The sequence below is a fragment of the Solanum dulcamara genome, chromosome 4 (assembly GCF_947179165.1).
Source record: "Solanum dulcamara chromosome 4, daSolDulc1.2, whole genome shotgun sequence".
NCBI classification, from domain to species: Eukaryota; Viridiplantae; Streptophyta; class Magnoliopsida; order Solanales; family Solanaceae; genus Solanum; species Solanum dulcamara.
In genome coordinates, this window is record NC_077240.1 from 51,829,666 (window position 1) to 51,845,065 (window position 15,400).

Sequence of the window (15,400 nt, forward strand, 5' to 3'; positions counted from 1 at the left end):
CACAATAGTATTCCTTTCAAGGCCTCTTTTCTGCTTTGGAGAGCTTTCAGACTTAAACTCCCCACAAATGACAGAATAGTAGCATTTGGACATGCTCCTGCAGCATGCTCCTGTTGTTATAGAGCAGGTCTTGATGATATAGAGCATATCTTTGTATCAGGTTACTTTGCACAACACATATGGAAGCACTTCTCAGGGTACTGGGGTCTGCAACACAGCAACATTCATCTAAAAAACCTATTGATGAGGTGGTGGCTAATCAAAACTAACAATGAGCTACATAAGTTAGTAATGCAGGCCACCCCCATTTTTGTGTGTTGGAATCTATGGAAGAATAGATGTGCCTGCAAGTATGGGGGCAAGAAGTCTAATGCAACTAGAGTAATATTCTCAATATCCAAAGATCTATATATGCTTATCTCCACTGTGTATCCATATATTGATTTGCCAAGTAATTGGGCAGATTTGGTTACCATGGTTGAAAAAAGCCAACATGAATTGAGAATAACCAAAGTATGCTGGACTAAACCACAGCCTACAATGATCAAACTAAACACAGATGGGAGTGCCCTTAACAATCCAGGGAAGATAGGGGCAGGGGGCATTCTAAGGGACCATAATGGAGTGTTAATATATGCTTTTGCATCTCCACTAGGTTGTGGTTCTAATAACCAAGCTGAAGTGCAGGCTGCAATTATTGGTATTCAGTGGTGCCTACAACATGGATACAACAGGGTAGCCCTTGAAGTGGATTCTGAACTTCTAATCAAGTGGCTCAAACAAGAGGCTAAACCTCCATGGAACATTGTTGCTTATACTACTGAATTGCAGGTATTGGTTACCAAACTGGAGAATTTCCAGTTCAGTCATATCTTTAGGGAAGCTAATTACACTGCAGATTCACTCTCAAAGGAAAGCCACATGAAAAGCTATACACAACACTACTACAGCTTTCAGCAGCTTCCAAGAGAGACCAAGGGACATTACAAAATGGACAAAGCTGGCATGGCTAGCTTCAGGAGAACCAAGATGAAGAAGATCAATCAACCACATTGAAGGAACTTCTTCATACATTGAGTTATTAACTGATATTAATAATGATAATTAGGTCCATTGAAAAAGGGAGAGTCCCCCTAATTTACTGCTCTTATAGGATAATCTCCTTACCAATAGATTTAGGATTTAGCAGGATGGTACAGGGCAGCAGGTGCAGGGTGTGGAGTAGCATGTGGACTTGTCCAATGCCCCCCAAACTTTGCAGGATGTTAGAATATATTATTTTGACAAGTCCCAAGAAGTTTCAGCCCAAACGGATAATTGGAGGCGTTAGGCGAGCGACATGGAAACATTCAGCTGCCTTAAGCCTAAAGAGAGGGTCTTTAGTAATTTGGACCCTCCAACTTGGGAAAAAAGTCTTCAAACTTTGCAGGACTGAAGGAGAGGATATATATGCTAACTCCATAAAGTTTCAACTCAAATGGATAATTGGAGACGTTAGTCGAGCGACTTGGAAAATGATAACATTCTCCAAAGCTCTTACTGAGGTCCCTTCTTTATTGCTAGTCTGTGTATATTATGTTTTGTTTGGGCTTGTTTGCTGTATTATTGCAGGTGTATGGAGTAATATATTAGCATTCCTCAACAACAAATACATAGACAAGAGCACAAAAACAACTTCCAAACACCCTGCAACCTCTAAGCTTCAGCAGGGCAGCAGGTGCAGGGTGAGGAGTAACATGTGGACCTGTCCAATGGCCCCCAATCTTTGCAGGATGGTAGAATATAATATTTTGACAAGTCCCAAAAAGTTTCAGCCCAAACGAATAATCGGAGGCGTTAGGCGAGCGACATGGAAACATTCAGCTGCCTTAAGCATAAAGAGAGGGTCTTTAGTAATTTGGATCCTCCAACTTGGGAAACAAGCCTTCACATTTTGCAGGACTAAAGGAGAGGATATATATACTACCTTCATAAAGTTTCAGCTCAAACGGCGAATTGGAAACGTTAGTCGAGCGACTTGGAAAATGATAACAGTCTCCAAGGCTCTTAATGAGGTCCTATCTCTATTGCTAGTCTGTGTATATTATGTCTTGTTTGGGTTTGTTTGATGTATTACTGCAGGTGTTTGGAGTGATATAGCAGCACTCTTCAACAACAAATACATAGAGAAGAGCACAAATACATCCTCCAAACCCCCTGCAGCCTCTAAGCCTCAGCAGGGCAGCAGGTGCAGGGTGAGGGGTATCATGTGGGCCTGTCCAAAGGCTCCCAAAATTTGCAGGATTGTAGCTTATGTTGTTTTGACAAGGCCCAAGAAATTTCAGCCGAAACGGACAATTAGAAACGTTAGGCGAGCGAGTTTGAAACAATCAGCTGTCTTAAAATTAAAAAGGAAGAATTTTGCTAAATTGAAGCTCCATCTTGGGAAACAAGCCTTCAAACTTTGCATGGATAAAGGAGAGAATATATATGCAAACTTCAGAAAGTTCCAGCTCAAACGGATAAGAGGAGACGTTAGTCGAGCGACATGGAAAATGCTAACAGGCTCCAAAACTCTCTTTGAGATCCTTTCTCTTCTATTAACCTGTACAGGTCCTTGCTTGTCTTTGGTTATTTGCTGTGTAATTGCAGGTTGTTGGAGATATACACCAGCATGCTCTAACAACAAATACATGGAGGACAACACTGCTACAGGACTCTCCATGACTGAAACAAAAGGAGTGTGCAGAAATGGAGCCCCCTATTGTTTTTGGTACTTGTTTGGTTGTATGTATTCCTTTGTTTGTTTTTGTTTAGGTGCAATAACTAATGGGGAGCCACACACAAGCAACTTGAACCAGATCACAAGAGAGGATCCTCTGTTCTGTGAAGCATGCTCCAACACAAAATTGGAGCTGCACACAAACCTTCAGCAGTTTCTCCACTCCATCCATGAACTCTCTAAAAGCTCAACACTTGCAGCAGCCCATTGTGCAACCCCTGTCCTGCTGGCTCCTGGTTGTTGTGTAGCTGCAGGTACATCAACAACTGGAGAGCTATTCCATCAGAAATTGGAGAGCTATTCCAAGAAGTCTAACCACCTCAAAACAAAGACCAACAAGCAGCCTAGGGAACCTGCAGCCATCACTAAGAGTCCTACACAAGGACTGTGCAGAGCAGCAACTTCCTTCTGGATTTTGTGGTTGTTTGGTTGTTTGTATTTGGCTGTTAGTTTTTGCTTAGGGACATCAAAAACTGGGGAGCTATTCCATCAGAAATTGGAGTTGATCACCAGGAATTCACAGACACAATCCCATAACATCCAATCCAGTATTTGGCCTTGTTCTTCTCCATCTTTTTGGACATGGCCTTTGTCCACTTATGCAGGCCCTCTTTGGAACTGCTATGAGGGATGCAATGTCCTGGGGCTTCTATGGAGCAACACACTCAGCTGGTCAACCACACTCTCTATTATCAACACACCCCAGCAACAACTCCACCAACATGCAGCAGACAAGGAACAAATACAACCTAATAGTACTACTATTGGTTACAGCAGCATGCAGATTTCTTGGGTTGTGTGGTTTGTTGGTTTTGATTGTCTGTGCAGGTACTCCAAGAATTTGAACCTGATCACAACAAAGGACATCCATTCTTGGGTAACTGACACCAACAAGCAACCTAATCACAAAGGAAGCAACAAGAAGATGCACACTTGTTTGAGATCTTTTCTATTAACCTCAGCTCCTTTCTTGCTGGTTCTTGTTTGTTGTGTAGATGCAGATGTCAGGATGGACTCATCAACATGTCTTCCCAACACCTACATAGAACACATCACAACTACAACCACCAAAACAAATACCAAAACAATTACTAAGAGGCCTCCACAAGGACTATGCAGAAATGCAACTTCCTTCTGGTTTTTGTGTTTGTTTGGCTGTTTGTCTTTGGCTGATTGTTTTTTTCTTAGGGACATCCACACTATCTAACATCAACACACCACAGCAAACACTCTACCAACTGGCAGCACACAAGGAACATGGGTACAGCAGCCTGCAGATCCCCTTGGTTGTGAGGTGCAGTCGTTTTGATTTATGCAGGTACCCCAGCTGCAGCTTCCTACTTGAAGCTGCATTGAGCCCCAAGAGCAGTCACCCCAGCAACAACTCCATCCACCTGCAGCAGACAAGAAACATATACAAGTTTGTTTGTTTTGTTTTTCTGTACAGGTACTCCAAGAAGTCTAACCACCTCATAACAAAGACCAACAAGCAGCCTAGGGAGACTGCAGCCATCAGAACCTGCAGATTGGCAGCCTTGGATGCATTCCATCAACAGCTGCAACAACTACACCAACTTGAAGCAGACAAGGAACAAATACAAGCTAATGGTTGTTGGAGATACAGGCAACAGTGGAACCCAGAAGGAACTCCAACACCCTCAGAGACAACATCCAAGAACCAACAACAATATCATGAGTAGCTGTAGAATGATACACCTCCATCAACTCCATATACATACTGTGGAAACACAACACCAAACAACTACTCAGCCACACACCAAACAACAACTCAACCACAGAGCTGAAGCTGAAAGTGCAGAATTGAAAGATGAAGTTCAACAGCATCAGTAACAACAGAGGCCAAAACCAACACACCCACGTACAACAACCTCCAGACTTGGTTGCTTGTGCATGTTGCTGGTTTTGTTTGTCTGTGCAGATTTTCTTGGTACGACAAGACTAAAAAGAGCAAAGATGAAAAGAATTTCCCATCCCATGCGAGATAGAAGTTTCGTATACTTTTTCTTCTTCAATGTAGCTATGTCTGGTACGTAGCATAGTTGGAATAGGACTAGTGTAGGTTACTTTTCTTTTTTCTCATGGAAGGGGAGAGTCTCCCTCATTTATGCTTTCATAGTTGAATTGTACCGGGAGGAGTCCTCTCACAGGTTTACTGCTTTCTAGTTATAGTTAGTCTCTTTTTGTATCGGGGATGAGTTAGCCGACCTTAATAGGTTAGCCGACTTATGAACCACCATAAGATCGGAGGTAAGGTTTATGTCCCCCTCCTTGTATTTTTATTTTGATTATTTATGTTAAGGCTTGGGGGTGTTGCTTAACCCCTGACTGTGCACGAGAGGTGGGAGCCTCGTGTAGGGTCTGTTCCCATAAAAAAAAAAAAAAAAAAAAAAAAAAAATAAAGAAAGAGAAAAAAAATAGAATTTTAAAAAAGAAAAGAAACAAAAAACGAAAAAAAAAAAAAGAAATAAAAGAGGAGAAAAAATCATAACAAAAAAATAAAGAAAGAAAAAAATTGAGAGGCAATTGAACACGAAAATGCTTTAAAATATTTAAGGTGTAGAGAGCAAAAATGTACTTTGACTTAACTTAAACTGAAAGAAGGATGTTTTTGTAAGACTTGTTGAGGGCAAAAAATCAAAGCGATGGGAACTTTCTAGGCCTATTTGGAAAGCCACCCTGGTAATTGAATTTGGTGTAATTGGATGTAATTACATTGTCTGACATGTTTGGTTAATTATGTAATTACTTGGTCAGCAGGTAATTGAGTGTAATTGTTAGGGGTAATTACACTCTACAATTCTCAGGGGGAGGCTGTGAATTGGTGTAGTTACATGGTGTAATTATAAGCTAATTACTTTTTAATTTCTTTCTTTAATTTCTATTTTTATTAATATTTTTTAATTCTTATTATTTTTATATATTCTAAAAATACTTTTTTTATTATTTAAATTTCATTTACTTCTTATTCTCAACCTTTACTTAATATGATTCCATGCAATTTTTCCTATTACTTTTTTTTATTCTATGTTTGTTATTTTCATTAGCATTATTTTGCTAGTATTCAAATTTTAAAATTAAAGTAGAAGTTATTGTTGAATAAAGTTGCAGATTTACGTTTTTCTTTTCTTTTAAATCATATTTATGTACGTTATATTGAAATTTGACATAAAAGTAGTATTATGTTTAAAATTTTATTTTGAATTTAGAACTTATGTTATATTTTCAGTTTCATTTATTTTAGTAGTATTGACTTGATATTTCACATTGCAAGCCATTTATTTTTTTAATTAAACTTGATAGATCATCTTTTTTTTCAAATATTTTAATAATTTTATGACATTATATTTATAATATTAATATTTTTGTCAAACATGCATTTCATGATGTTCAAAGAAATCTTGTATTTTTAGTTTCTATGATTAATTAATTAAAATATACTATTTTAAAAAATATAAATCAATTATTTTTTATAATATTAGTAAGAATGTATGTTTATTAATTAATATATTTTCAATATATATATATATATATATATATATATATATTTAGCAAATTACCGAAATCAAAGAAGATATAATATTTAGCAAATATAGAATAGAATTATACAAAGTACCTTGGCAATTTACTTCTTTAGGATAGACAAAATAGATCATTTAAAACACCTAGAATATTTAGACCTTAGAATACATCCAGAAAGGAAATACAGAATTATACACAAAACAAATACTATTAGGTGTAATTTCTCGCAAGGAGAACATATATTACACTCTAAAGACAAACATCATAACACGTTAGTTGACCTAATCATAAATCTTAGTGATAATACTCAGCTAAAAGATAAGGTAATAATACGCCTCCTAGAAACTATAGAATCTATCATAAACAAACAAACAAAGACTTTAAATAAGCTAGAACAAATTTTTGATTTCCTTAAAACACAACAACTAGAAATAGATCGGAAAATACATTTCTTAAATACTAAGTTCAATCTTGAAAAAATACCTACTAAAATAGAAATAGAAAGACTAGTAAAGACAATTTTGGAAAAACCTAAAGAACTAGAGGTACAAAATAATCAAGTAATAACAAAAACAACAGAACAAAAATAGAGTATATAATTTCAGAAGTTAACAACTTAAAAGAAATAATAAAAAGACTAGAACATATTTCTCTTTCATTAATGAAGAAGATATAAACTATAAAAAAGCATTAGAAATTTCAAACAAATACCATGATGACCCAATAGGTCTTACAAAACACGTCCCGGCTAGTGTATCGGATAAAATAGTTGTAAAACAAAATAACACAATTATAGCTTTGCTAATAGAATTGAATACTAAACTAGACAAACTACTTAAAGAAAAACAACAACTCGAAGTACAAATACCTCAACTTCCTAATAAAGAAATAGACGCTCTAGTAAATCAATTAAAAAGAATAGAAATAACCCCCCAAAAAGAAAAAATACAAGTTGTCAAAAAACCACAACCATGGACCTTTTTTCACACAAGTCTAGATCAACAGACGAAGAAAATATCCAAAGAAACAGACCAAGCGTAAGCTACTCAGATAATAGAATAGGAAATAATCTCATATCTAGGATATTATCTAGGAGAAGAAGCTCTAATGATGAATAGAACCAAGAATTAAATGAAGTAGTAGATGTACATAAAGATTTACAAATTTTTCAACAAAATCAATTGAAACTATTAAACCCAAAGACTCTATACAAAGTAGGATGTTTTTCTAAAGATAACCAACTATACCGACACTATAGAGAAGAACAAATATCAGCATTAGGAGAAAATTGTTCGATTTTAAACTTAGTAACTCCTAATTTCTTAAAGACAATAAAAGGCCATAGATTAATGATGATGCATATGGGATTAATTGTTATAGGAATTAAAGGTTTAACTAGAAAAAATTTAGGTGCTAAGGTACTAATAGTAATATATGACGACAGATGGTCAGACCTGAAAAAATCAATAATAGGATTAACTGAAGTAGATATGACAAATAATGAAGGAATATTCTTGTAAGCCCAGACTTTTTAATGAATCTAAATGAATTTGGTGAACATATTAAAATAGGAATACAAACCAAAGGATATGAAGAAACGAATAAAGGTAATAACCTACTAATGTGTTTAGGATTTATAGGAAAATTGATGTTAAGTAGTAATACAAAATTTAAACTCCAAATTAACGATGTAGTAGAAGTAATGGAAAACAAAGGAATAAAATTAATAAAACCAATTAAAATCAATCCAGAAGAATACGCAGGACTAGAATGGAACCTAGATAATTAAGTAAGCCTAAAGAGTTTACACCAACCAACCATCTAATGTACACTAGTTCCAAAGGAGAAACTTCAATAAGGTTTACAGATTATAATTATACCAATCAAAAGTTAGCAGATGACACAGATATAGAAAGTACAATAGCTACAGAACAAGAAGAATTTATGAATATAGAGTTAATACAAGAAGGGTGCGAAGTAGATAATGCTATAGAAATAGAAAAAGAATTATACAAAGGAAATAAATATAGTGTGTTCAAATGTAAAGGTTGCCAAAAAGAAAAAATGGATATTGTTGAAACTATAGAATATTTTAGAATCTGCTCAAAAGAAATGACAACCTAGCATATAGAATAGAAGATGTTAAAGAACCTGATGAAAGTAATAATGTAAACGACACAGAAGACTTAGAATCTTTAGATGACATTAAATCCTTAGTAAGCTACAAAGAACTAATGAATGAAGCAACAAGCACCCACAGTGCGAGCCCTTTCCAAAGAACTAGTCCAGCAGCAAATGTTACACATACTTCAGACAATCTTCCAAGGAAAGCATGGCCTACAACACAAGATATAGAAATAAGAGACAACATTAAACCAGCAGGTAGACGAATGCCCTTAGAAGAACCCATTAAATTACAAGAAGGAGGAAATAAAGAAAAATTACTTAATATAGCAGCTCACGATCCACAAATGTAGAATACAGTAATAGACGTATGGAAAGGAATAATAGTAGCAGATTTCATAAAAAACTATCAAGAAACAGACGCAGAAACAATGTATAAATATTTAGAAACCTTTCTAGGAGAATCATGTAAAGCAGTTTGGGAAGCATATAAACAGACTTACCCTCAAGAATTTCAAGGTTTAATATAGTTAGGACCAAATCCATACAATTTTGCTAATAAAATACATGTTTTGTTAATAGAAGAAGATCCAAATAGTGAATTACTAGCCTTACAAAGAAATGCAGTAATAAAATTAGAACAGTTAAGCATAACAAATTGGATGCATATTAAAGACTTTTTAAAGGATTATTTCTATTATTGCACAGTTAGTGGGAATACATTTGATGACGAACTAGGTAAAAAATTATTTCATAAGTTACCTGGAGCTCTAGGAAGAGAAATAGAAGAAAGATGGTACAAGAGAGCAGGAGTAATACAAGACCCAAATGCTTTATGGTCAATAGGACAAAAGATACAACATGTAATGGAAATACTACAAGAAAAATATACCAATATACAAATCCAGAAGCAGCTTAAACAAAATGAAATGAACTTTTGTAAATCAGTTATTTATACAACTCAAAGTTATGACAAAAGACCACAAAAACCAAAGAAGCATAAACGACAAATATACTATAACCCAAAACCATATAAACGTAAAAAATATTACCTAAAAAGATCATCAGCAAGAAAACCTTATCTAAATAGAGATAGACACGTCAGAAAATATAGAAGTGATAGGAACTATAAAAATAAATTAAAATGTTATACATGTGGAAGTATAGACCATTTACCTAACATATGCCCTAAAAGAAATAATATAAGAACTAGAAACTCCCAATTAATAGAAGAACTACAGGAGACACTTTTAAATATATATGAATGTATGTCAGATACCGAAAGTATATACTCTATTGTAAGTGTTGAAGTAGCAGAACAGACCCAATCTGAATCCTCTGATTCAGAAGAAGATAACTTAGTAAACGAAATAGGATTAGATAGAGGAATGATAAATTTAGAAGACCTACAATTAAGTACTATGATGAACGTAGGAGTAGAATGTCATCATAATTTTGAGAGACATAAAGGAATAGACAGCAATCAATGTAACATATGTAAATGGTACCCCAGTAGAGCAAATAGAGCTAAATGTCATAAATGTTATATGGAAGCATGTATTACATGTATAGAGACTAAATTAGAAATAAAAGTAGGAAAATAAAAGGAACCACAACAAGATAAGGTCACTACAAAAGACTCAGTAATAGATTTACGACTAATAACCCTAGAAACCAGAATAAATAAAATAGAACAAAGATTAATATATCTGAAAAAAGGTAAATGGAAGGTAGAAGAAGAAGAAGAAGAAACACTAGGAACAATACATTTAGATAACATCGAAACAGAATTGATGAATATAGAAGAAAATAATACTAGCCTTATCTATAATGAAGATAAACAATTTGGAACAGTTAAAGTATTAGCTAGAATTAAAATTAAAGACATATAAATCGAAACTCTAGCCTTAGTAGACACAGGATGTACAAGTTGTCTTATAAATAAAAGGATATTACCTGAAAAAGTATTAAAAATATTTAAAGAACCTATATCAGCAATGCAAATGGATGGAACCTACAATTTTTATAATCACTACATAGAAAAAGCCCAAATAAGCTTTATTAATACTTGTAATGAATTTTATAAACCTACTTACAATATGTATAAAATACTAGCTAAAGACTTAGACATAAAAACCGACCTAGTAATAGGATTACATTTTCTCATACAAAATAATGGAAGTTGTTTATTTTTCAAAGACGGAATAATGTTATTTAAAAATACCACTTATACCCCAGTACAAACTGAAAAGTTTCTTACAAAGGGAAGGTCTTAACTAAATATACAACCAAAGGAAGAGACAGTTGCCTATTGTACAGATTGCAAAGGTGGCAATAGATGTACCACAAAAAATCTGTATGAAGAACAGAAAGACTACTTAGAAGATACATACTTAGAAGACATAGAGAAAGATTATACCTTAATAAATATAGAAATAGAATTTTATAATTTCCAAAAAGGGATAAATGCACTAGGAAAAATAAAAAATTCCAAAGATTTAGACAAAATAATTTCAATACTAGATGAAATGGAAATAATTGGAGAAAGGCCCCTAGTACATTGGGATAATAACAAGATTATGTGTAGATTAGAAATAATTAACCCAGAATATACCATAAAAATAGCTACTATCGAAGCTAATAACGAAGATACAGAAGAATTTAGTAAACAGATTAAAGAATTACTAAAACTAGAAGTAATAAGACGATCTACCTCTAAACATAGATCAACTGCATTCATGGTTAGAAACCATAGCGAGCAGGTAAGAGGAAAAGCAAGAATGGTAATTAATTATAAAAGATTAAATGATAATACTAAAATAGATGCATACAAGTTACCAGACAAAACGAATTAATAAATAGAATACAAGATAAAACGTTCTTTAGTAAATTTGACTGTAAATCAGGATATTGGCAGGTAAAAATGCACTCAGAAAGTATAGAATGGACGGCATTCACTTGTCCAGAAGGACATTTCGAATGGTTAGCCATGCCTTTTGGGTTAAAGACTGCACCACCAATTTTTCAACGAAAAATGGATACTACATTCGAAGAATATAAAAATTTTGTATTACTTTACGTAGATGATGTACTAGTATTTAGTAAAGACATACAAGAACACTTAGGACACTTACAAACAGTGTTCCGTTTATTTGTTAAAAACGGAATCATAATTAGCAAAAAGAAAATGGAACTATGTAAGACTCATATATATATATATATATATTCTTTAATATCATTTATAAAGGCCCTTATTTGTGTAATATAAACTTTAAGTTTAAATAATTAATTTTTATTTTTTAAAATTTAATATAATCTTGTAATTACACTTGTGCAATCAAACAGTATAATTGTAGTTACACTGTAATTACATTGTGGCAAACAAACAGATCATCATTATTACTAGTTTACAATTGTAGTTACACTATAATTATATTGTGGCAAGCAAACAGATCATCATAATTACCAGGTTATATAATTATTAGGCTGATAATTACTACCCTAGTAATTACACCAATTTTAATTATCAGTGGTTTTCAAACAGACCCTCTATTATTTCCTGAAATTAAACACCACCCGAGATTGTGGAAAGGAAAAATTATTGGGAAAAACACTTTTTAATAAATAATTACCGATTTTAGCGATACTTTTTATTTATTACCATTTATAGCAATATATAGCAATATTATGATATATCTACTATGTATTAAAAGTGAATTATACATGCAATATAAATATATTATAAGTGTTTTAAAAAATATTATACTTGTTTGGTAAGAAATTGACACAATGTATTATAAGTGTATTAAAGTATGTGATAAATAAATTATCCATGAATAAAACTTGTATTATATGAGTTTTATAAATTATTCTCGCTAATATGTATTAAAATTATATTTTAAGTATTCAGTCAAAAAAAATATTATTGTTATAAATGATAAATATTTTCTTAATGTAGTACATTTATGTAAATTTCCAGGTGGAAATCCATGCAAAAACTGGAAACCAAATTAACTATTGAGCCCAAATACATGTTGAATCCGGCCCACGCAGATTTCCTTTTCCAAATTTTTACACATTGGGCATGTCATTGAACTCTGTACACTTGCTTTTCCAAACAAAATTCTCACAAGTTTCCTACTTATTTCTTTCTCCGGCGACCTCCAAACGATCCCTTCCTCCGGCGATATCGGCTTTGTATGTCCTCTCTCTTTCTCTCTATCGATTCTGAAGTTTTGCAATGCTTTGTGTCTGCTCCGATTGGGCTAACAATATTTCATGTCTGATTATGACAGCTGTCTCTGATTGTCACCACTTATTAATTAGCATTGAATCCACTTATGTTTTTTACTTCTTGTGATTCGTATTAGCTAGCTTACATCGTTAATATGTGAATCAAAAGTTGTGATGTTTGTACTAACCTGCTACTGTGCATTACTGATCCATCTCGTGGATATTTCTCCAAAATATAAAAGTGGAAACAGAAGAAGAATAAGGATAAGGCTACAAGATGTAACTTAATAACCTGACATTGAGTGATTTTGAATCAGTTTTTTGGATATATCTCACTAAATATAAGAAAAACATACAGAAGGCTACAGGGTGTGAAATACTAACATGTATATTTGTAGGTCTTCTAATCTTTCTTTTGGTAACTTCTTCAGTAGGAACTAGGAGAAAGAAAAGGATACATAATTTGAGATATTAACCATTGTAGTGAGTGCTTTCACTGATTTTTACTAGCTAATTTTCAATCCTGTTCTATGAACCTCAAGATCAAGAAGAGCCAGCCAATCATACATAGAAGACAAGGGAAGACCTTGCTCGACTAAATGAACGTAGCAGCAGGTATATTTTGAGATGGGAGCATGATTCAGAGCTGCGATGATGTACTAAACTAACCAATGAAATCAATCAATCAATTGTCTTAACGCAAAATAAAGTTGTGATCCGCTATACTTTTAATTAGTGATGCAAATGGGCGGGTCAAAATAGACTGAGTTAATAAATGAGTTGAGCTAAAATTGACCCAAAAGTTACTTGGGGTGAAATGGGTTGGGTCATGACCCTCCCAACTTGACTCAATTTTTTTGATAAGGTAAAGGCTAATTGACTAAATACGAAGAAGGTACCAAAAACCAAAATTTACAAAAGACTGCCGGGGAATATCCATACAGTCAATTACAACATCTCTTTAATGCCCGCCTTTTGTTTTCTTTTGGTAGTTTATTCTTAATAGTGAAGCTTGGGTTTCATACCCTACAGAGTAGATGAAGAAAGATAAGTCAAAACTTGAAACCTATGTCAAAGTTCAAGGGTTCCGCAATATTTAAATTTAAAAAAAGACACAGGAATGTGTTTTGTTCTTGACCTCGACACTAGCAAGCTGGACATATAGAAACTCTTAGTAACTTAACTCATTACTAGGTTTGTCCTATTCAAGAAAAAGGAAGGGAAAAGCAAAAGCTCATTGCTAGTTTTGAAACAGAAAATAGCTGAATAACCTTGGCCCCTTTAGTTAAAAACATGATGATAGGACAAAAATTATTGCTGCTTGCTTATAAAGTTATATGTGTATTCAAATATACAACAACTGAAACATACTTCAAAACTTTTCCCATACAGGATGAGAATTAGTCCCTTATTCATTCAACTGTTCACTACATAAAAAGGTTCGTGAATCTTAATTGTGAAACCCCAAACTCAATAGAGGTGGGTAGTAAATAAACTTTTGATAAGAAATATTTTGCTCGCCTTCCCACCAGAAAATCCAACAAATGCATGTACTTGTGTAATGATAAAACTGTATTTTATCTGGACATGCTCGGGGAATGATGTTTTAACTTAATGTTCTTTTTTGGGTTCAAAGTAGACTTGCAAATCTAAATCAGGTTCTTCTCCCTAACTCAAAGTCTTTTCTTTTCCAATAGCTAATAGTTCTTCCATTCTCTATTTTCTTAATTCAGGAGCAACACTTTTGGTTATCTACAGGAGCAAAGCTGACCTTGTTTCAGTTTGCATAGCAGTTCAATGGGCACTATTCTGAATCATCCTTATATGTAGGGATAATTGTGATGTAAAACAGTCAAAATATGAAGTTCCTGTAATCTATAATTTTGTTGTATTTACTTGATCTGTGCAATTTTAAAGAACTATGATGACCTGAAATGGATTGAGGCCTTCCATATCTCTTCTTTCCCTCTTGAATTTAGAAATTGTAACTGTTCATTGGTTATTTTAGAAAGAATTTGGCGTCTTTAACTTGTGCTGTTTGATTGACTGAGCTCTGAGAAATTCTCTTACTACTTCATCAATGGAGAGCTTAGCGCAACTTGAAGCATTGTGTGAGAGGCTTTACAATTCACAGGATTCTGCTGAGCGAGCTCATGCAGAGAATACACTGAAATGCTTCTCAGTTAATAGCAGCTATATTTCACAATGTCAGTACATTCTGGACAACGCATCAACTCCTTATGCATTGATGCTGGCTAGTTCAAGCTTGTTGAAGCAAGTGACAGAACAGCGCTTATCTTTGCAGACCCGGCTTGATATTCGTAATGTTCTAGTTTGACTGCAGAAACTTTTGCCTATCCCCCCCCCCCCCCAAAAAAAAAAAAAAAAAAAATAAAAAATTTCCCCCCTTGTCTCTATATTATTTACAACTTACTTTAAAGCTGCTTTGGTATGCCATTGTTATTTCTCATTAAGTTAGAATATTTGAAGGTAAGCGTAGAGGTATGTTGGCATCTTATTTGCTATTCTAATAAGGAAGAAGGTGAAAGTTCAGGCTGTCACTTATTCTTTACTTTTATGCTTAGGAATCTGTATTTTTCTGCTTGAATATTCTGCTGCCTGTAGACTTGTAAAGGATCTACCCTGCCAAAAAACTAGTAACGTTGGAAAAGGGATTACTAAGTCAAACCATTATAGTGGAAGATCTTGGGTATCTTCTACTTCAGATTTTGGCATTTAACA

At 33.9% G+C, this 15,400-nt stretch overlaps 1 protein-coding gene across 1 annotated transcript in view; it reads left to right on the forward strand.

Annotated features, from left to right (window-relative positions):
• Window positions 1–12,504: 12,504 nt before the first annotated feature.
• The window catches only part of LOC129887425 (uncharacterized), a 51,458-nt gene continuing 48,562 nt past the window's right edge, over window positions 12,505–15,400 (forward strand). Inside the window, exons 1-2 of the mRNA XM_055962523.1 lie at window positions 12,505–12,622; window positions 14,392–14,979. Of these exons, the coding sequence (XP_055818498.1) occupies window positions 14,739–14,979 (241 nt within the window). The 5' untranslated portion in view covers window positions 12,505–12,622; window positions 14,392–14,738. The remainder of the gene's footprint in view (window positions 12,623–14,391; window positions 14,980–15,400) is intronic.